Below are 23,217 nucleotides of genomic sequence, written 5' to 3'. Positions count from 1 at the left end.
GATGAATCTCGAATCTGCATTGGGCAAGGTGATGATGCTGGAACTTTTGTTTGGTGCCGTTCCAATGAGATTTATAAAGATGACTGCCTGAAGACAACATGTAAATTTCCACAGTCATTGATGATATGGGGCTGCATGTCATGTAAAGGCACTGGGTAGATGGCTGTCATTACATCATCAATAAATGCACAAGTTTACATTGATATTTTGGACACTTTTTTGATGTTTAAGGATGATGAAATCATTTTTCAAGAAGATAATGCATCTTGCCATAGAGCAAAAACTGTGAAAACATTCCTTGCAAAAAGACACATAGGGTCAATTTCATGACATAGGGTTAATATAGATAAGATAGTTAATAGATGTGATTTGATGCAGGTGTTAGTTTTGGGGATGGAAATTTACAGGGTGATTCCATAATTTATTCCTCAGAATTGAGTGAGTCCATATTTTTTTCCTCTGCTTGGTCTAAAAAAGTAACCGTTACTGACTGCCACAATCTTTTTTTCTTGATTTCTTATAGTGTTTCTTGAAGCCAGAAAGTTGCCATTTGAAATGACTTTAGTTTTGTGTCATGTCTGTGATCTGCTTTTTTTTCTACAAAATTAAACAACAGAATGAACATCCTCCGAGGCCGGTGATTCCATAATTTTTGCCAGGGGTTGTATGAAAAGAAGTGCTTTTGACAAAAACTATAGATTTTGTTTATTTCGCAGGGAGGTGATGGTCTAGTGGTTAAGGCATTGGGCTCGAGACCAGAAGATCCTCAGTTCATATTGCAGCCTGACTGGAAAATCACTATGGGCCCTTGGGCAAGGTCTTTACTCCCTTATTGCTCCCAGTGTGTAGTGAGCGCCTTGTATGGCAACACCCTCACATCGGGGTGACTGTGAGGCATTATTTGTAAAGCGCTTTAAGCGTCTGATGCAGATGGAAAAGTGCTATATAAATGCGGTTTATTTACCATTTCTATTTATGTCCAGAGATCAAGGATCCAACATGTCGAGTTTATTTATGTCCAGAGTTTAAGGATTCAGTGACCAATTTCATATTTATTTACTTTAAGGTTCAATAAAATGTTGCTGACATAGAAAACCTGTAAAGTCTACTTTTAGTACACAAAAAATTCACGAGGTATCGATAAGAGAATCGATAAGGAATCGGATTGATAAGCAGAATCGATAATTGTATCTGCCAATTAAAATCTTATCCTGTCCCAATTCCAAACTGACCTGGGTAGAAGCTTTGCCCATTGCCTTGATGGCTAGCAGGGCATCTGTAAATAGTAGTACTGGATTTACTCCCTACGAGTTATGTACAGGGAGACTTTTTCTGGCTCCTGGGACTGTAGGACTAAGGGGGACACCCCTGGATCTAAGCAAAATTGATCCAGGAATGTATTACGCTTTGCTAACTGCATTGGTAGCATCGCTATCTTCACCGATAGAGGAGCAAGCAGCAGACTCTCCACAGGGACCTGTGGGAAAACCAGTAACTCCTGGAGAGTGGGTGTGGTTGAAAGTCATCAATCGAAAGTGGACTGAACCACGGTGCGCAGGACCTTTTTAAGTTGGTCAAAGCAAACTCACTCTCCATCCAGGTGGAGACTAAGCAAGGGACTTGGTACCATTTGTCCTAGTGTGCCCCTGTTCGGGAACCCTCAAGGATGATGCAGGAGACAAAAGAATTTAGGTCAAAAAAGTAAAGGTAGTGAAAAGGAGTAAAAGTTTTCATTTCTTCCATAACCTTTGGTGTAAGGAAGTAGCATCCCTCGCTTGAGTTTGTTGTGAGGATGCTTGCAGGTCTTTATGGTTGTTTGCTGGCTGAGCTAATTATTTCTTTTTTTTTATTTGCTGTTGTATTCCCTGCATTAAGATGCTTTGCAGCAAAATGATTGCAGCGACCTTGTCAGGGTTAGATATTCAACAGATGCCACTTACAGAGGCAGGGGAGCAGGAACAGCTGCTCCTGAAATGGAAGATGATGAGAATGAAGGGGCTACTTGCGTGTTGAGGCCTTGCTTGCTAACCATGCTTTGTTATATTTCTTTCCAGGTGTTGACCTCTGGTAACAGAGGTCAAAAGGGGGAATTGAAGGAATATACAAGTATATCCTAAATGTGCTTAATTATGCATTAACCATTTGTGCTCTTTCCCATTTTTGTTATGTTTTATCTTGATCATTTACTCATTTATTAAGAGCTTGTTGCTGTGCAGATTATGAAGCAACAGACATATGCCCAGGTGGTTAGAAACTGTTGTCACGATGTTTAGTTTAGGTTCTGTTTCAGTTAGTTTATTGTGCCATTTTAGAAATGTGTTGTGAATCTGGTAGTCTCCCGCAGACATACTGAGAATTGCAGATGTTCTAGTAAGAGTCACCCTGTAGAAAAGGTGTTGCACTATCAGCTAGAAACGGGTCAAACAGCTCCTTATTAGGTAAAAACCCTGGAGTCAGATGGAGACAGCGCATGTCAAGCAAGAAGACAGCACAGCGCAGTGGGCAGGACTAAGCCCCGAAGCAGATGGGAGAAGACCAATCAAGATGAGGACAATGCCTAAGCATAGCATGACTTGTCTAGACTAGGTGGAGTGGATTCTTATTATAAAAATGGGATCCAGGGAAAGATAGTTTGTCTCTTCTGCTGATGACCTACTAAGGCTATGTCAGGGATAAGCAGCTGAAAGGACCCGCAGAATTCTGTACTTATCCTACTCGTTCCGTTATATTTAAATTCTGCTTAATAAATCTCTGTGTAGAGGTCTATCTACCAGGGCAATTGTGTGTAATTTTAAATACCTGGTCAAATCCTTCTTTCAATCACACGGGACAAGGTAACGGGGCGAGGCGAAATCGGGAGACACCCCAGTCCCAACATCATCAAGCAGAATTGTACACCACAGTACAATAGTTTGTGGGAAAATGTTACATCTCATTAAACCCTAACCCTTGTATAACCAGAATTCCTTGATGTAATGGTGCTATCACTGAAGTGTCTAAAGCTTTTTGTTTGTTAAATACCATTTGCTAAAATCTCAGTTTTGACATAATTCCAGAGTCTTTGTAAAGATTCAGCCTGATGTAGTGTCTTCTGGAGTGGCAAATCACAAATTAAAAATTCTTAGAAATGAACCATCATTGCACCAAAACATCAATGACAAAATGTTTTTTACTGTTGACTCGGCCTGAAATGACAAATTATGATACAATCACATAAGTCAAATTCTTTACTGCAGCTAAAAGAAGAGCAAATACAAAAAAAAAAAAAATCTGTAACACAAACTATTCAAAATTTCCATGTGTCTATAGTCCTGGGGTGGGGGCGCAGGTCACACGCCCTGGTCACGCATAGTGTGCACAAGCTCGCCCAGCACGCCAAGGAATGCCTGATTAAATGCAGCTTCCACCTCCGTTGCTTCATCGAGGACCAGTTGGATGTGTTGATCACACTGGGCCCAGTTCAGCTTCAGCCTCAACATCACTCAGGATGGAGAGATTCTCCTGCTGGAACAGGCTCCTTTTTCTCTTGCCTGGCCAATAATGAAGGTAGAAATGGGAAGTGATTAACAAAAGCAAGTTTAAAAAAATTATATATACACAAACATACAGAGTGACACAGTAATGGCACTAAATTAGTCAGATGTACATGTTTGTTGTCTTGCTGACTAGGTGTTTTTCTGTCCGAAGTTAACACTTTAAAGTGGAGCATGGAGTTGGCTAGCTCCCTAGTTAGCAATCAGCTAGCTCACTGTCAATATACATGACAACGATGTTACTTTAACACAAGTTTAGACTCAAAATCTTTGTTTGTTAAAGTGTACTTCCCACCAATGGGTTAAATAACAAACGGTGCTTTCAAGCAGACTACAGACTATAACGCAACGCTATAACACCACTGTGAGTATTTAAAAATGGCGGGTTTGATTCTCGTCTTGGACGGCGTGCTCATGACTCGTCCAGTGATGACATTATCTGACTAATCAGTGGCCGACAGCCTGTTGACATCACATTTTAGTATCAGCTGGGCTCGCTTGGAACCACTCCTGAGCAGGTGCCAAAAAAAACAAAACACCAGGTACCAGGTACTAACCCCAATGGAAAAGCAAAAAAAGAGTAGAGTCGAGCCGAGTAGTGCTACTTTTGTGTAGAGGAAAAGGGCCTAATGTTTGTGTCGCGTATAAAACAACGTCACTGCAGTTTGCTCTGATGACCCCGCCCGCATTGAGGAGGTTCTATTTGTAGTGGAAAAAGCCGCACCTGGAACCAAACCGAGTAGAGCTAGTTCTGTGTAGTGGAAAAGGGCCTAATTGGGCCCACTGATCTCTGTATAATACTCGATCGCTCATTGGCCAATGTTTTTTAACCAAACTGGCTGCCATATTACCACTCTGATGTCCTGCTCCTGAACGCTCTTTTCTATTGATCTTTAATGAGGCGCACGCAACTTTATTCTTTGTAATTTTGTTTTAAAAATACCTTCATGTGTAGCTCTGCGCAAATCGCCAGATCAAAGGCTGTGGATGAACATTTCACCTGTGAGTATGATTGAAATGAGAAGTAATAATACAATAACATGCAGTTGTCATGCAGTATGCATTTTCAGAGGCCCAACGTCCATGCCCAGATATTTTGGGTGACTGGGCATGGACGTTGGGCCTCTGAAAATGCATACTGCATGACAACTGCATGTTATTTGCATTATTATCACTTACTGAGATACACAACACGTGGAATCACATTAACAATATTTAATGTCATTTCAAAACGCACGACACCCAGCAAATGTGTACATAACTCACTTTACCTTTTGTCGTGTTGGCTGGTAACACGCTGCTCTCCAAATTCGCCAGGGCGTCCTCATCAAGCTGGCTGTTTTGGCTGCTGTTCATTGTCGGACTATCCATGAGAAAATCATCCGGAATATCCATATTGGGACCAACACACACTTCTCACTTTTTCATGTTATCATCTGTGGACAGTTCTTGGGTTGCGCATGATGTGACGTCATCACTTTATGCACAGCGGGCGGGTATGGACAGGTAGCATAAATGTAAATCTATGCTACTATCCCAGCAACGCCTCAGTAAGTGATAATAATGAGCAATAATTTTAAGCGTTCTATCCCTTATTCCAGCATATAGGCAAAAATAATAATATGTGGCTTATTAACTCAGCATGTAGCTACATGTGTTTTGTGTTGGACAAACTATTTTAAGACATTTATTAGGTCTACTTGTGCATAGTTTTGGAGCTTTAGGCGTTGTTGCTACGAGCTTTATTACTTATACAACCCCTGGCAAAAATTATGGAATCACCGGCCTCGGAGGATGTTCATTCAGTTGTTTAATTTTGTAGAAAAAAAGCAGATCACAGACATGACACAAAACTAAAGTCATTTCAAATGGCAACTTTCTGGCTTTAAGAAACACTATAAGAAATCAAGAAAAAAAGATTGTGGCAGTCAGTAACGGTTACTTTTTTAGACCAAGCAGAGGAAAAAAATATGGAATCACTCAATTCTGAGGAAAAAATTATGGAATCACCCTGTAAATTTTCATCCCCCAAATTAACACCTGCATCAAATCAGATCTGCTCATTGACATTGACCCTATGCCATGACATTGACCCTATGTGTCTTTTTGCAAGGAATGTTTTTGCAGTTTTTGCTCTATGGCAAGATGCATTATCATCTTGAAAAATGATTTCATCATCCCCAAACATCCTTTCAATTGTCCAAAATATCAACATAAACTTGTGCATTTATTGATGATGTAATGACAGCCATCTCCCCAGTGCCTTTACCTGACATGCAGCCCCATATCATCAATGACTGTGGAAATTTACATGTTCTCTTCAGGCAGTCATCTTTATAAATCTCATTGGAAAGGCACCAAACAAAAGTTCCAGCATCATCACCTTGCCAAATGCAGATTTGAGATTCATCACTGAATATGACTTTCATCCAGTCATCCACAGTCCACAATTGCTTTTCCTTAGCCCACTGTAACCTTGTTTTTTTCTGTTTAGGTGTTAATGATGCCTTTCGTTTAGCTTTTCTGTATGTAAATCCCATTTCCTTTAGGCGGTTTCTTACAGTTCGGTCACAGACGTTGACTCCAGTTTCCTCCCATTCGTTCCTCATTTGTTTTGGTGTACATTTTTCAATTTTTGAGACATATTGCTTTAAGTTTTCTGTCTTGACGCTTTGATGTCTTCCTTGGTCTACCAGTATGTTTGCCTTTAACAACCTTGCCATGTTGTTTGTATTTGGTCCAGAGTTTAGACACAGCTGACTGGGAACAACCAACATCTTTTGCAACATTGTGTGATGATTTACTCTCTTTTAAGAGTTTGATAATCCTCTCCTTTGTTTCAATTGACATCTCTCGTGTTGGAGCCATGATTCATGTCAGTCCACTTGGTGCAACAGCTCTCCAAGGTGTGTTCACTCCTTTTTAGATGCAGACTAACGAGCAGATCTGATATGATGCAGGTGTTAGTTTTGGGGATGAAAATTTACAGGGTGATTCCATAATTTTTTCCTCAGAATTGAGTGATTCCATATTTTTTTCCTCTGCTTGGTCTAAAAAAGTAACCGTTACTGACTGCCACAATCTTTTTTCTTGATTTCTTATAGTGTTTCTTAAAGCCAGAAAGTTGCCATTTGAAATGACTTTAGTTTTGTGTCATGTCTGTGATCTGCTTTTTTTCTACAAAATTAAACAACTGAATGAACATCCTCTGAGGCCGGTGATTCCATAATTTTTGCCAGGGGTTGTATTAGGCTGAAGTTCATAGAGCTGTGTGTAATAAATATTGTCATTGCAGGAAAACTAACTCTCCTGTAGCTAGTGAAGATATATTATGGTTATGATCATACTTGCTTGTGCTAAGGCTAGGTGTTTATTTTCATGATATGCTGTTTGAACTAATATTTTTTTATGTTTTTCCTCATTTTTCTATGTACCCATTGTTGAAGTGCTGTAACTTGATGTGACCTTTATGGCTGTTGCCATGCGGTTGCTATGCTGTTGCTAAGTAGATACGCTGAAAGAACAGTTTGTGTCACTGTATGTTTTTGTTACAGGAATGTGAAACTCAGGCGCGGGAGAGTAGATTAGAGAATTGTTGCTTTCAGTTAGCAAGGTCAGATAAAACCGCGAGTCATGTGAATATCTGCACACGTAACTTTTTTCTTAGGTAATGCCGGAGAGAGATGGGAAGACGGCGCTTGTCAATAAGATAGAAGACAAATCCAATCAGACAATAGGACAACGTCTAAGATAGTCACACAATGTCAGTTTAGGGAGGAATCAAGAATTGTACAAAAGAAAGGTAGAGGCAATAAGCGAGGCTCTTTACTGGGCTATAGATTTACTCTGTCAGGCCTGTATTGAACCAAGCAGAACTTCTATTACAATTTGACTCAGGCTGTTAATTAAAACTGTGATGAGGTCAAACTGAGCAATGGTCTCTTGTCATTAAACAAACGCTCAGGGGCGACCAAGATAAATTGATATTTACATGTTGATGTTTTGGGTTCACAGTTGTGTGATACTGTGGTAAAAAGGTCCACTCCAACACTAGTTAAGTGGTGTTTTATTCTTTTAGTGCGACTATTTAAAAATATACACTATTTCTGTACTATCCATCATGACTTTTGTTATCCATCCATTTATGTTCATGAAATGGTACCAACACACACACACACATATATATATATATATATAGGGTGTCCCAAAAAATACACATTTAAAACACTCGTTTGACCCTTAAATGCTACAAAAGTAATCACTTATGTTTCTTTTTTACTTGCAGAGACCCTGAAGTTTATGTTGATGCCTGACAAAATGTTGGGACACCCGAGATATATATATATATATATACGAGGGCTGGTTTTCAGTGAAAATTTTAACAGCTGATGAGAGATTTTGAGGTGATTCTGTTATGTGTCGACGCGGGTTGAGGAGCGGACCTGCGTCAGACAGGACCCAGCGCTAAAAATAACCAGAGAGCGGTTCCAAACAGAAACTATTTATTATTCACCTGTGCTTAAAAGTGTAAAAACATAAAAACAACGTCCCTCTGGTGGAGTGATCCGCGGCTCGCTCTCCAGCGCCCGCAAGGATTAAAGCCGGCGCTCCTGGACTTCCTACCACCGCCAAGCACCCCCCAGGTGGACACGACAAACTGATTCTCTGTGAAGCAAAGAGAAGGTGAGGTAAGGCAACAGATACAACTATATCTTCCAATAAACACACGCTATCAGCAACACACTCAGGTCAGTGTCCTTTTTTTTACTTTATGCAAATGAGCAGCTTCTCACAACAAGTGGAGGATCACTTATCCTTCACGCCACAGCAGTGAGAAGCAAACTGCACAATTCTTTTTACAATTCCAGTATACTGTGCAACAAAACACCAAGCCACTATCAACAACTACTCAAACACTCAATTACCTTTCGTGTGTGCTGACAGCATGTTTCCTCACCCCTCCCCGCTTCATGGGCTCGATGTGTCAAAACCCAGGCGCGGTCCTCAGCGTCTCACAAACGAACGTCACAAGGTCGAGTTCCCGGCAGCTCTGCTTGAATCACACATGACTTAAATGCAGAACGCCATCCAATTATCTGCTTCAGCTGCAAGTCGTCCAGGTTGCACGTGAGCACCACTCACAGGTGCTTTCCATGATGTTAATGAGGGTGAAGACTCTTCAGCCAGCACCTTCTTCACAGACAAATCAGCCCTCATGCCACCTGGAGAGCAAAGAAAAGAAAAGAACACCAAAACATCCAGCCACGCCCCCCCCAACACACAACATGATTCTGTCGCTTTAAGGACTTTTCACGGTGCGAGACGTAGCTCAGCGCTCTCAGGCGTCGTCGTCAGCCTGTTTCAAGCTTAAAACCTCCACATTTCAGGCTTTATTGATCCAGGACGTCGTGAGAGAACAGAGAAGTTTCAGAAGAAGTCGGTTTCAGCATTTTATCCGGATATTCCACTGTTAAAGGAGATTTTTTAATGAAAGATGTGCAGGCGGATTGCAGCGTCGGCTCGCAGCCGCCGCGACGCTCTGCCACAGGAAAAACACCTCTGTTGGAAGCCTTAAGGACAAGTTGGAACATCTCCAGCTGATAAACAATTTCTCATATACTCACTCCACTGAAAGCCATCAAAAGCCGCCTGGATTTTACAAAAAGTTATCAACACGGAGGTGTTTTTCCTGTGCCGCCGCGCCGCGCCGGCTGCGTCCCGACGCGCGGACCCGTCCGCACGTCTTTCATTAAAAAAATCTCCTTTAACAGTGGAATATCCGGATAAAATGCTGAAACCGACTTCTTCTGAAACTTCTCTGTTCTCTCACGACGTCCTGGATCAATAGAGCCTGAAATGTGGAGGTTTTAAGCTTGAAACAGGCTGATGACGCTGCCTGAGAGCGCTGCACGACGTCTCGCACCGTGAAAAGTCCTTAAAGCGACAGAATCACCTCAAAATCTCTCATCAGCTGTTAAAATTTTCACTGAAAACCAGCTTAATTTTTCTAACCATGTCCACTTCGATGTGTCTCACAGGTTTAGAAAAAATTTTGATCAAACAAAGCGCCAGTCTCTCAGCAACTTCTCAGACAAAGGAATTCCGACGAGGGGCTGGACGACTCCTCCCACAAGGAGTGCTCACAGGCGAATGACGTCACCGACAGGCATGGAAAAACTCACGCATGCGCACGAGGGTGCAAGCATGTCTGACGTAAAAACATATGAATGAAATCCATATAGTTTTTGAAAAAAATAAAAAGGACCTATACTTTACGGACAGCCCTCATATATATATATATATATATATATATATATATATATATATATATATATATATATACAAGGTCTATTAGATAAGAAACCGACACTTTTATTTTTTTTAACTATATGGATTGGAATGACGTGCGATTACACCAATCATGCTTGAGCCCTCGTGAGCATGCGTGAGTTTTTTCACGCGTGTCGGTGACGTCATTTCCCTGTGGGCAGGCCTTGAGTGAGATGTGGTTCAGCTCTCTCAGCTGAATTCCTTTGTTTCACACGCTGCTCGAGACGGCGCGCGTTGCTTTATCAAAATTTTTTCTGGACCTGTGAGGAATATCCGAGTGGACACTATTCGAGAAATTTAGCTGGTTTTCGGTGAAAAGTTTAACGGCTGATGAGAGATTATGGGGTGTTTCTGTCGCTGTAAGGACTTCCCACGGAGCAAGACGTCGCGCAGCGCTTCCAGGCGCCATCGTCGGCCTGTTTCGACCTGAAAACATCCTAATTTAAGGCTTAATTCACCCAGGACGTCGTGAGAGAACAGAGAAGATTCAGAAGAGGCTGGCATGAGGACTTTATGCGGACATTCCACTGTTTAAGGACATTTTTTAATGAAAGACGTGCGCGCAAATTCGCCGAGTCGTTTCCGTGACGACTCGGCAAATCTGTGTGCGCCGCGACAGGAAAAACACCTCCGTGTTGAAAACCATTTGTAAAATTCAGGCGGCTTTTGATGGCTTTCAACAAGTGAGTAACTGAGAAATTGTTTAACAGTTGGACATGTTCCAACTTGCCCGTTAAGGTTTCCAACGGAGGTGTTTTTCCTGTCGCGACCCCCCGCGGTCGGGTCCGGCCCGACATGCAACTCTGCCCGCACGTTCTTTCATTACAAAATGTCCGTTAACAATGGAATGTCCGAATAAACTCCTCATGCCGACTTCTTCTGAAAGTTCTCTGTTCTCTGACGACTTACTGGGTCAACAGAGCCTGAAATGTGGAAGTTTTCAACTTGAAACGGTGAGACGCTGCCGCCTCGAAGCGCAGATCGCCGTCAGGCGCCATGGGCTGTCCTTAAAGCGACACTACCAGACCAAAATCTCTCATCAGCCGTTAAAATTTTTACCGAAAACCAGCTAAATTTATCGAATGGTGTCCACTCAGTTGTGCCTTACAGTTTTTGAAAAACATTTTATCAAACAAAACAGCAGTCTCTGAGCCATTCCTAAACAATGAAAAAATCGACGAGAGGGTGGGCGACTCCTCACTCAAAGACTGCCCACAGGCGAATGACGTAACTGACAGGCGTGAAAAAACTCTTGCATGTCCACGAGGGTTCAAGCATGTCTGATGTAATCACACGTGATACAATTCTATATGGTTTTTGAAAAAAATAATAAGGTCGGATACTTTTCTAACAGACCTCGTGTGTGTGTGTGTATATATATATATATACACTCAACAAAAATATAAACGCAACACTTTTGGTTTTGCTCCCATTTTGTATGAGATGAACTCAAAGATCTAAAACTTTTTCCACATACACAATATCACCATTTCCCTCAAATATTGTTCACAAACCAGTCTAAATCTGTGATAGTGAGCACATCTCCTTTGCTGAGATAATCCATCCCACCTCACAGGTGTGCCATATCAAGATGCTGATTAGACACCATGATTAGTGCACAGGTGTGCCTTAGACTGCCCACAATAAAAGGCCACTCTGAAAGGTGCAGTTTTATCACACAGCACAATGCCACAGATGTCGCAAGATTTGAGGGAGCGTGCAATTGGCATGCTGACAGCAGGAATGTCAACCAGAGCCGTTGCTCGTGTATTGAATGTTCATTTCTCTACCATAAGCCGTCTCCAAAGGCGTTTCAGAGAATTTGGCAGTACATCCAACCAGCCTCACAACCGCAGACCACGTGTAACCACACCAGCCCAGGACCTCCACATCCAGCATGTTCACCTCCAAGATCATCTGAGACCAGCCACTCGGACAGCTGCTGAAACAATCGGTTTGCATAACCAAAGAATTTCTGCACAAACTGTCAGAAACTGTCTCAGGGAAGCTCATCTGCATGCTCGTCGTCCTCATCTGGGTCTCGACCTGACTCCAGTTCGTCGTCGTAACCGATTTGAGTGGGCAAATGCTCACATTCGCTGCCGTTTGGCACGTTGGAGAGGTGTTCTCTTCACGGATGATGCGAAGGAGATGTGTTGCACTGCATGAGGCAAATGGTGGTCACACCAGATACTGACTGGTTTCCCCCCCCCCCAGTAAAACAAAACTGCACCTTTCAGAGTGGCCTTTTATTGTGGGCAGTCTAAGGCACACCTGTGCACTAATCATGGTGTCTAATCAGCATCTTGATATGGCACACCTGTGAGGTGGGATGGATTATCTCAGCAAAGGAGAAGTGCTCACTATCACAGATTTAGACTGGTTTGTGAACAATATTTGAGGGAAATGGTGATATTGTGTATGTGGAAAAAGTTTTAGATCTTTGAGTTAATCTCATGCAAAATGGGAGCAAAACCAAAAGTGTTGCGTTTATATTTTTGTTGAGTATATATATATAAGCTTGCTGATGATTCCACAAGACTTTGATAAACTTTGTTTAAAGAATGATCATTTTTAGTAGTGAGTATTTGCCCCAGTGAGATATCAGTAAGTGAGAATATGTGACCGCATGACCTTTGTGGCGGGACCTTCATCCCGCTACAAATAGAAGGGAAGAAAGTGTAAAAGTAATAAAAGAAAGAAAGAAAATATCAAATAAAAATCAAAAAGTTAATCACGGCAGGCATAGATTAGGAGGGATCACTCTTACGTTATCCGAAAAACAAACATAAGTCAATGAGAGAATCACCTCAGTTTTTACTTGAAATTGCTGACGTTCGAATTAGCTGTTTGTATTGCGGTCCGCATAAGTTGGGAGTGGCAAAATGGCCGCCAGTTTGCTTCAGCGGAATTTCCTAAATGACCAATAGGAGAGCAGCGCTGCAATTCCCTCTTCTAAACGACCAATAGGAGAGCAGCGCTCGCGCCACATCAACGTGAGGCTGACGCATAGGCTGACCTCAGCGTCATGGCCGCCAACCAATCAAGGCCGGTTGTCGGGCTAGGAACGAGGTTTCGCATATGATTGATTGATTGATTGATTGATTGATTGATTGATTGATTGATTGATTGATTGATTGATTGATTGATTGATTGATTGATTGATTTATTTATTTATTTATTTGAGACAGGCAGAAAGTTACACAAATTTTACAATATACCCAAGACTAGAGGGAAAACAAAATAAGAAATTTGAAAAATCAGCAGTGATCTTAATAGCAGGTTTGCCCTTTTGTTTTGTTTTTTTAAAGATGAGGGGGAAAAAATTTAACTCCTTTGTGACAGCCAAAGGAGGGTTTTCTTTTCTTCAACTTAGGACTGTGGATATGGTATTTACACATAAGTAAAATAACATTTACCATGTCTGAGATTGAGGGGCTTAAAATATCCATACAGAAGAGAGTACTAATAGTATCAAAAGGAGGAATATAATTCATTTTTAGCTACAAATACGAATTTTAATATTGACCAAAAATCTTTGAGACACAGGACAGAATACAAGATTGAATCTTTTTTGAGAAAAGCAACAGTTGGATAAAGCTGATTTTTGAAAAGGGTCTCCTTCACTTAATATAATTGAAATATGCTTTGTTCAAAGCAGGATGCGCCAAAAACTCCGGAAACTTAGTACATATCTCTGTGGTACAATCTTGAATTCAGGATCATTTCTTATCACACAGCTTATGTAATCATGAATCACTAATTTTGATAATATAGCCTCAACATTTGCATATCTTAGGGTGTTTTGAATGAATTAAATTAATGATGATGGTATTGCTTCATAAACCTTTCTAAATTCACAGTAACTACAAGCAAGTTTACATTTGTAAAGAAAAGATGCATAATCTAATAGGTCTTTGTTAGAATCCAATAAATCATTAACAAACAATATTTTTTCAACCCAGTCAATCTTAAGATTTTACAAATGCTTTTACGGTTTCACCTGTTCACAGTTTAGGCCTTTTTTTTTTTTACGTGTGACATCAACTTGCTGGCTTCACCTGTCATTCAAAATAATAAACTCGCACTGTTGTTCGTTTGTGCCGTAAAGATTTTTGTTTGTGCTGTTAAAGCTTTTGAGTAATTCAAAAATACATTTTCTGACCTGTGATTTTCTGAGCGCAAACTAGTCTCTATCATTTGTGCCGGGTTTTTGCTGTTCAAATAATTCACTTAATAATTCACTGTTAGTCTGTTTAGACCTCCATGTGCGACCTACCCGCGTTGTGGGTTAAGCAGATGACACGCAACGGTCTCCGGTAATGGGGTTGCCTGCAGCCTCTCATGGGCATCCCCCTGCCGTGCTGCCCTCCTGAGAGCACCGTGAGCCACCTCGGTGGCCACACACAAAAGACCAACACCTTTTGGCAACTACCTCAGATGAGACGAGACGACCCGCTGAATTTAAGCATATTAATAATTAGACAATTTACCACCTGTTTTGGGCTACATTCCCAAGCAACCCGACTCCGGGAAGACCTGACCCTGGCGTAACGGGGGCCATTACCATCCTCACACCTTCTATGGGTTGAGCCTCAATTGGCGGCCTTTCGTGCGCCACATTTCTTGTGCAATCTTCCCTCTTCACTCACTACTACTGAGGGAATCCTGGTATTCCCTCAGTAGTGAAGAGGGAAGAACCCATCATCAAATCCCCGTCTCGTCTGATCTGTTGGTTTTGTTGTGCATTGCCTCAGAGGGGGCTCGCAGTGCTCTCAGGAGGGCAGTGCGGTAGGGCCAGGGGGGTGCGGGAGGCTGCAGGCAACCCCGCTGCCGGAGACTGTCGCACGTCGAGTGCTTAACCCAGGACGTGGGCAAGCGGCACATGGAGGTCTAAAAAGTAGGCTGTAGGCTAAGTCTTAACCAAATTATTTGAACAGCACAAAGCTGACACAAACGATAGAGACCAGTTTTGGAGTGATTTGGACGTGGGGGGGTGAGAGTCAGAAATGCATTTTTGATTTACGCAAAAGCTTTAACAGCACATACGAAAGTATTTACATTACAAACCAGCACAAATGAACAACAGTGCTATTTTAATGTTTTCAATGAGGGAGGGGAGCAGCTTCACGCGGGTTAATAATAATAATAATAATAATCATCATCCAGTCATTTTAATCTACTATTCCCACTCCAGTCAACAGGTGGCAGTAATCCACTTTAATAGCAAATGTCCTCCCAAAAAACAATACAGAACGAATGGATGTGCATTCCTGTTAGCTTCCGACGCGATAGCTAGTTAGCTGGATACTGAAAACTTTCCTCGGAACAAATTAAACTCCACCCTGTAAGTCTCTAATATGTTTCTTAAATAGCCCAAGAGCCACAAAACGGACAATAATTCAGAATAAGAGGAAAAGAGAAAGTTAGCGCAAAACGTCGGACAGCCGAGAAGATCGTTTTAAACAGCGGCTAACTGCTGCTAATGAGGAAAAAAAACTCAGCACCGAGAAGAAACTAGTGATTTAAAAGAAGAGAAGAAACAAGTCAAAGTGCTGAATGCTGTTTTTAAGGCTAAAGTTCTCTGATACAGAGTAGGTTTGTTCACTAAACTTTATTTTGAGCGTTATTACACAGTCGTCTCGTCATGTCAGAAAAAAAATAATACATCAAGGATAATTCAGCTGTTTTGAGTATAAATAAAGACACATGAAAAACCCACTTAGATTTTGTTAATCATAGGTGGCGTCCTGACTCGATCAACATCCAGCACCTTTCAAAAATCAAAGCACTGTATATTGTAGCTACATCACGATGTGTGCAGGCCTCTCAAGCAGTGGTAGTACAACATTTAATAAGTTTACATATGTACAGAAATAACAGCAATAAACAGGCTACAATAATAACCAACAATTGTGCAAATAATGCTGTGCAAATGGCATTTGTGCAATGTGGGGGCAGGCAGTTTGAGTAGTGAGTGAAGTCACCCCACTGTGAACTCGCCCCAGGTGAAGTCACCCCACTCCAGTAACACAATATTTAAATTTGAAATGTACATGTAATAAATTATTTATACACACCAGTGGCATAATACACTGTTCTTACTCAGGTTCTTTAAGTGAGATGATGTTTTAAGGCATGGGAATGTAATTATCAGGTAAAAAGCCCATTGATGGGAGAAGCAGGGAGCACTGCCCAGTTCGATAAATCACACTGGCAGGTCCCTAACTTTAAACTAGTCATTCTTTAATAAAGTTAATATTACGAAGTAGCTAAGGATACGGACATCCGTATCTTCTGCAGGAGTGCTAAAGGTACGGACAGAGGTTCACTGAAGATACGGACAATGTACAAGTTTTGAAGCCTTGCTGGACCTTTAGCCGCATATGGTAAGGGTATGGACATATTTGCGCATTCTGATTGGTCGGTAAGACACCCTCCGTATCTTTAGAAGGGTCTCTGTAGATACGGGTCTGTACCCATAGCCACGGCCTTAATATTAACTTTGGGGTCACCTGGGGTGAATTCAACTGGACTGGGGTGACTTTACCTGGGGTGAGTTTGCAGTGGGATGACTTCACTCACTACCGGTGAAGTCACCTCACTCAAGGTGAACTCACCCCAGTGTGTGCTTCTTATGTTTCAGTCATTTCTGTCACCCCACTTCATTTAAGGTGAGGTTACCTAATGTCGCCTAAGTGTGTGTTTCTTATATTTCTGTCACAGGACTGGAATTTTTTCCCTGATTGCAGGTACTGTTATAGTTAGCTATGATACATGTAAAAGTACCAAGTGATTGGCATTGTGTTGAACACCTATAATCCAAGTCATGTAAATTACTGGTGTATTTGTCACAATAGTTAATTATTACTCATCACAATTGGTACAAGATATATTGTGAACAATTTGACAGTTTTTGGTACCAAGATGTTGTTTTTGTACAACAATCGTATGAAAGCAGTGTCAAAAAGCAGCTTTTTACCTGACAATTACATTCCCCTACCTTAAAACATCATCTCCCTCACAAAAGTTGAGTAAGAGCAGTGTATTATGCCACTGGTGTGTATAAATAATTTATAATAATTTATGAAATATGAAGGAGTGGGGGGTGACTTCACTGTGAACCAAGCGTCATCAAATTGTCACTGGAATTTGCAAACCTGAGGTTCCTTGTGTAAACTCCGGTTTGCAAGCTATTAAAAAAGATGAATAAATGAATGAATATCAACTCAGGTAACCTAAAGATTTTAAAATTGTAAAAGATTTGAAATAGTAAATGGGCAGCCTTTAAATAGTGCTTTCCCCTCTAATATGCACACAAATTTGTCATGATGACGTTTGTCATATTTGGAATAAATTAATACTTTTGATTGCTCAATAAATACCCATCAATAATTAAAATATATAATACTACAATAAAAACCTAAGCCTAAACCGTCATCGTACAAACTGGATATTCACACTCATTCACCAGACAAAAACAAAAGTTCCAGTGCTTTTGTATAGTTTTCCATGTAATAAACACTGTATATGTCAGGATTCGTGGATGTGTAGCACAGATGGTGGAGGACACAAATGCAGACCCACAGGCAGAGATGGTGGAATAATCAAAAAGCTTTATCTGTTAGCAAGGCAGTGGTTCAGTACACAAGTTGGCAGGCAGCAATGCAGAGGTAACAGGCAGGCATTGGGCTGAGGCGCAGTCAAAAAATAAGCAGTGTTCAAAAACACGGTGAGGCAGAGTATCCGGGCAGAGACAAAAGCAGAGTCCAGTAAACAGGCAGGATCATGCACGGTAAGGCCTGTGGGTAAAGCAAACCGCTCAAAAACAAGACTATGGCGTGAAACAGAGTAAAAGCGCTGGGATGAGGGCAGAAGCACAAGGCATAGAGAACAATGAACTAGCAGTGGAGAACATGAAAGACAGGGTTTCAATACAGTTGGGGTAATCAGGATATGATAAGAGTTAGGTATGGTGAAGGTGAGGACGAGACAAAGATGAGGCCAGCAGGTGCAAGAGAGTGCAGGAAAATGAAACTAAGCAAACAGAAGCAGAGTGAAGGCTGGTGCAAGAGTGCAGTAAAATAAAACAAAGCAGACAGAAGTAGAGAATTCAGTGAAGCAGAGTGTTCAGTGACAGAAACTAGAAAATAAAATGAGATCAAAAAAGCTCAAGAAGAAAATAAAAGACGAAGACTAAAGTAGAACGGAACTACATGTGGCAACAGTATTATCAACAGACAGTACAATCAGTGACTAAAAAGGAAAAGAAAAGCAGAACAACAAAGTAAATAAAGGCCAGTGTCAAAACTAAAACAGCACTCACCATGAGGCTAAAGAAAACAACCAAACAGAAAATCACAGGGCAGGATCACAGAAGGGGGCAAAATCATAACAGTATATATACTGGATTTTGTCTAACAAATTTTTGCTGACTTCCAACAAACACCTTGCATGTACCAGACAGAGCAGTCTGGGCATGCCCAGTCGCAACAGAGGTACGAAATGAAGTTCAGCACTAACACTTGCCGAGTCTAAGAAGGTGGGTATTGTATTTCCTTGATTAAAAGCCCGGGCATTAATTTTTTTCAAACCATGCTCAGACCCAGCATCTAAATGAGGTAGGGTATAATTCAAGGCTGTCAATTATTAGATTATTAACGTGAACTCTATGCAAATGACGTGCTGTCTCACAGGGTTTCCTGCTACATTGTTTATTTCATTGTTTATTACATTTATTATTATTGTGTGGGTTTCCTCTGAGTACTCCGGTTTCCTCCCACAATAAAAAAAAAACATGCTTATTTAGGGTCTGCTCCTTTCTCTGCCCCTGACCAAGGCAGAGTCTCTACATCTGAAGTTGGTCCCCGGGTGCCAGACTGTGGCTGCCCACTGCTCCTAGTGGTTGGATTGTGTCTAACTGTAACTTAGATTGGTTAAATGCAGAGGACAAATTTCATTGTATGTATATGTAAAATGACAATAAAGGCTCTATTCTATTCTATTCTGTTAACAAAATGCTGCTTGCTATCTGCACTGTAATATGGTTTCACACATATGAATTCCTTTTCTCTCAAAAATTCTTGAAAGGGTAGTTGTAAAACAGCTAACTGATCATCTGCAGAGGAATGGTCTATTTGAAGAGTTTCAGTCAGGTTTTAGAATTCATCATAGTACAGAAACAGCATTAGTGAAGGTTACAAATGATCTTCTTATGGCCTCGGACAGTGGACTCATCTCTGTGCTTGTTCTGTTAGACCTCAGTGCTGCTTTTGATACTATTGACCATAAAATTTTATTACAGAGATTAGAGCATGCCATAGGTATTAAAGGCACTGCGCTGCGGTGGTTTGAATCATATTTGTCTAATAGATTACAATTTGTTCATGTAAATGGGGAATCTTCTTCACAGACTAAAGTTAATTATGGAGTTCCACAAGGTTCTGTGCTAGGACCAATTTTATTCACTTTATATATGCTTCCCTTAGGCAGTATTATTAGACGGTATTGCTTAAATTTTCATTGTTACGCAGATGATACCCAGCTTTATCTATCCATGAAGCCAGAGGACACACACCAATTAGCTAAACTGCAGGATTGTCTTACAGACATAAAGACATGGATGACCTCTAATTTCCTGCTTTTAAACTCAGATAAAACTGAAGTTATTGTACTTGGCCCCACAAATCTTAGAAACATGGTGTCTAACCAGATCCTTACTCTGGATGGCATTACCCTGACCTCTAGTAATACTGTGAGAAATCTTGGAGTCATTTTTGATCAGGATATGTCATTCAAAGCGCATATTAAACAAATATGTAGGACTGCTTTTTTTGCATTTACGCAATATCTCTAAAATCAGAAAGGTCTTGTCTCAGAGTGATGCTGAAAAACTAATTCATGCATTTATTTCCTCTAGGCTGGACTACTGTAATTCATTATTATCAGGTTGTCCTAAAAGTTCCCTAAAAAGCCTTCAGTTAATTCAAAATGCTGCAGCTAGAGTACTGACGGGGACTAGAAGGAGAGAGCATATCTCACCCATATTGGCCTCTCTTCATTGGCTTCCTGTTAATTCTAGAATAGAATTTAAAATTCTTCTTCTTACTTATAAGGTTTTGAATAATCAGGTCCCATCTTATCTTAGGGACCTCGTAGTACCATATCACCCCAATAGAGCGCTTCGCTCTCAGACTGCAGGCTTACTTGTAGTTCCTAGGGTTTGTAAGAGTAGAATGGGAGGCAGAGCCTTCAGCTTTCAGGCTCCTCTCCTGTGGAACCAGCTCCCAATTCAGATCAGGGAGACAGACACCCTCTCTACTTTTAAGATTAGGCTTAAAACTTTCCTTTTTGCTAAAGCTTATAGTTAGGGCTGGATCAGGTGACCCTGAACCATCCCTTAGTTATGCTGCTATAGACGTAGACTGCTGGGGGGTTCCCATGATGCACTGTTTCTTTCTCTTTTTGCTCTGTATGCACCACTCTGCATTTAATCATTAGTGATCGATCTCTGCTCCCCTCCACAGCATGTCTTTTTCCTGGTTCTCTCCCTCAGCCCCAACCAGTCCCAGCAGAAGACTGCCCCTCCCTGAGCCTGGTTCTGCTGGAGGTTTCTTCCTGTTAAAAGGGAGTTTTTCCTTCCCACTGTAGCCAAGTGCTTGCTCACAGGGGGTCGTTTTGACCGTTGGGGTTTTACATAATTATTGTATGGCCTTGCCTTACAATATAAAGCGCCTTGGGGCAACTGTTTGTTGTGATTTGGCGCTATATAAAAAAATTGATTGATTGATTGATATACCTGGCTGTGGCGAACAAAAGAACCGCTTTAGATCAGAGCCGTCTGTGTAAATCTGTGGGGGATCTTCTCATGATCCACATCAGCCATCTGCCGTCTGATTCCTGGATGGGATATCTACATCCAGGAATTAATCTAGAGATGACTATGTGTGGGCTTGTTTAACATCGGAATGTCACTGCACGCTGAAAAACACATGATCCTTGACAGATTGATTAGCCTGGTCCGATGCCTGGGAAATCTCAAGAGGATCAGGATCTGAGGACCTTCTGCAGCCTTCATCTTCCTTCACAGAAAATGGGTCACAAGCCATCACAATCTGCACCCAAGCCACTGTTGAGGAATTCTTGTTTCACCAGAGCCCCGTTAGCCATCTTGTGTTGAGGGTTTTGGTTGTGCTTCGTGGCTACAGTTGCGGCCACGGGGCAACCAAAGGTCCCCACCATATTTCACCCCAACAGGCAATCCCCTACTTGAGCCATTACCCAGGTGTCATGACGCAGACAAGGGATTGGACTTTGACAGAAAAGGAGTATATTAAAAAGGATTATTAACCGACTGTGATAATTTTATCTATTTAAATTCTTCTTTGCAGACATGCAGCAGGTTTTAATGGATAAAGAAGATGTTCTTCTTGAGCAACAGGAAGAGAATCAGAATCCAGACCAGCCTCCAGATGTTAAAGAGGAACAGGAGGAACTCTGGGTAAGTCACGAGGGAAAGCAGCTTCGTGGGCTTGAGGAGGCTGATGTCACTAAATTCCCTTTCACTGTTTTTTTCTCTGTGAAGAGTGAAGATGAAGACAAACCACAGTCATCACAGCTTCATCAAAGCTATGGAGGTGAGAGCATAGAAGTGGAGCTTCTTGACAGCAGCTCAAGTGATGACGGGATACTGAAAATAGAAGTTAATGAAGAGTACTGTGGAGGATTACATCTGGCCAGAAACTCAGATTTACGACCACGTACTGATGGTAAGATTTTTGACACTGAAACTGATGACACACAGAGATGAATGAATCTAAATCGGCTGTACAATTTGTTTTTTAAATATCACCTCTCTCAAATTGCAAAACACATATGTTGGCTCTCAGAAACACAAAAAAATTGAAGAAGAAAAAAATATATATTTTTTTAAAATAATTACAGAAATATTTTATTGTATGAAAATAAACTGTGCAGTCTATGAACTTGTTTTCATTATGGGGTCACCACAGCAGATCCAAAGTGGGCCTGCACGTTGACTTGGCACAAGTTTTACGTCGATGACCTTCCTGATGCAACTCCACATTACATGGAGAAATGTGGCAGGGGTGGTGTTTGAACCAGGAACCAAGCGCACTAACCACTTGGCCACCACCCCTGAGCATTATTTATTGATGCATTACAAAATGTATTTTGAAAAATTTTGATCACTTCAAGTAAAGTGATGGTGCTGTATCGATATGTATCATAATTTATGTGATGTATCAAGTTTCACTTTGCATATCAGTTTTTTTTTTTTTTTATCATTTTGGAATACAGCTGTAATTCTGGATTATGGAGAAAGTGTGCATGTGGGGGGGTCTGAGGTAAAATTAGAGGACCTGAGGGGTGCGGGGCTATTTCTGTTACATATGTCACAGAGGTGTTAAACACAAAGTCTGCGTAAATCAGGAGAATATCTGTGAAAACACTCAGAGCTGTGGAGCTGTTGTTGAACATTAAATATCAAAAACATAAAACGTAAAAGACAGATAAAAAGTGATTTGGCACAATATGACCTCTTTGATAATTATCGTAATGGATAAATCTGCTCACTGAGCATTAAAATGTGGATGAACAACATCATGAATCAAGCATTTTGAAACTGTTTTAAACCTGTACGTGCTCCATGTAGCTGTTAATTAACAATTCTAATCCAATTACTTTTTTCCCACAAACCTGATTGGTTAATCATGTGAGAAATCTCAGACCGTATAATTTCGGGGTAATGGTGGCAAAATATTTGCCCGTTTCACATGTGGATGTATTACTCCGCGCTCTGACTGGTGTTGTGACGTGATGTCATTCCTGTCGAATGTCATTACTGTCCTCCACACATCTATGCATGCGCAATATTGTCGGGACGCCGAACTGTCAATTTATGCGATGAGAAGCACAATTCAACAGAACACGGGCTGTGCGCGCCGGTAGCTGTTAGCGCTGTAGATGAGCGCGCGAGAAGGTCGCGTACCGACGCCGCTGCCAAAATGGGTGAATTTGAGCTAATATACGAAAGTATTGTTGTGGATTCTGATTAGGCATGGACCGGTATGAGATTTGGATGGTATAACCGTGGGCAAAATACTGCGGTTTCACGGTATTATGTATAGCTTTGCATATGAAGCGCGCGTGATTCAGGCGCACTAACTGACACGATGTCTACCGCTGTGAGCACTGTACCACTGATTAATTTAGAGAAAATACCAAAATAATCGTTTTTGGTTTGAAGGGCTATTCCGCGGAAAATAAAACGAAAAAGCCGACTTGGTCCTTTTAGACCTTCGCCTCCTTCAGCCATGATGCAGAGCTAGCTAAT

General features: G+C 41.2%; 1 protein-coding gene and 1 long non-coding RNA gene across 3 annotated transcripts in view; one reads left to right on the top strand and one right to left on the bottom strand.

Moving 5' to 3' along the window:
• Positions 1 to 1,073: 1,073 nt before the first annotated feature.
• On the bottom strand, positions 1,074 to 21,920 carry LOC117505052. Of its 2 annotated transcripts, none has more exons than XR_004559014.1 (3): positions 21,910 to 21,920; positions 21,429 to 21,437; positions 1,074 to 1,304 (listed from the first exon to the last, which is right to left on the bottom strand). It is a non-coding gene; the product is annotated as an uncharacterized LOC117505052 (long non-coding RNA). The 2 variants fall into 2 exon arrangements; XR_004559013.1 differs by lacking the exon at positions 21,429 to 21,437 and adding an exon at positions 11,207 to 11,210.
• The window catches only part of LOC117505045 (gastrula zinc finger protein XlCGF57.1-like), a 58,407-nt gene continuing 50,299 nt past the window's right edge, over positions 15,110 to 23,217 (top strand). Inside the window, exons 1-3 of the mRNA XM_034164577.1 lie at positions 15,110 to 15,210; positions 21,254 to 21,363; positions 21,448 to 21,631. Of these exons, the coding sequence (XP_034020468.1) occupies positions 21,256 to 21,363; positions 21,448 to 21,631 (292 nt within the window). The 5' untranslated portion in view covers positions 15,110 to 15,210; positions 21,254 to 21,255. The remainder of the gene's footprint in view (positions 15,211 to 21,253; positions 21,364 to 21,447; positions 21,632 to 23,217) is intronic.

This window comes from Thalassophryne amazonica, chromosome 23 (genome assembly GCF_902500255.1).
Source record: "Thalassophryne amazonica chromosome 23, fThaAma1.1, whole genome shotgun sequence".
NCBI lineage: Eukaryota > Metazoa > Chordata > Actinopteri > Batrachoidiformes > Batrachoididae > Thalassophryne > Thalassophryne amazonica.
Note: the sequence above shows the minus strand (reverse complement) of the source record. Positions and strands in the feature narration are given on the sequence as shown.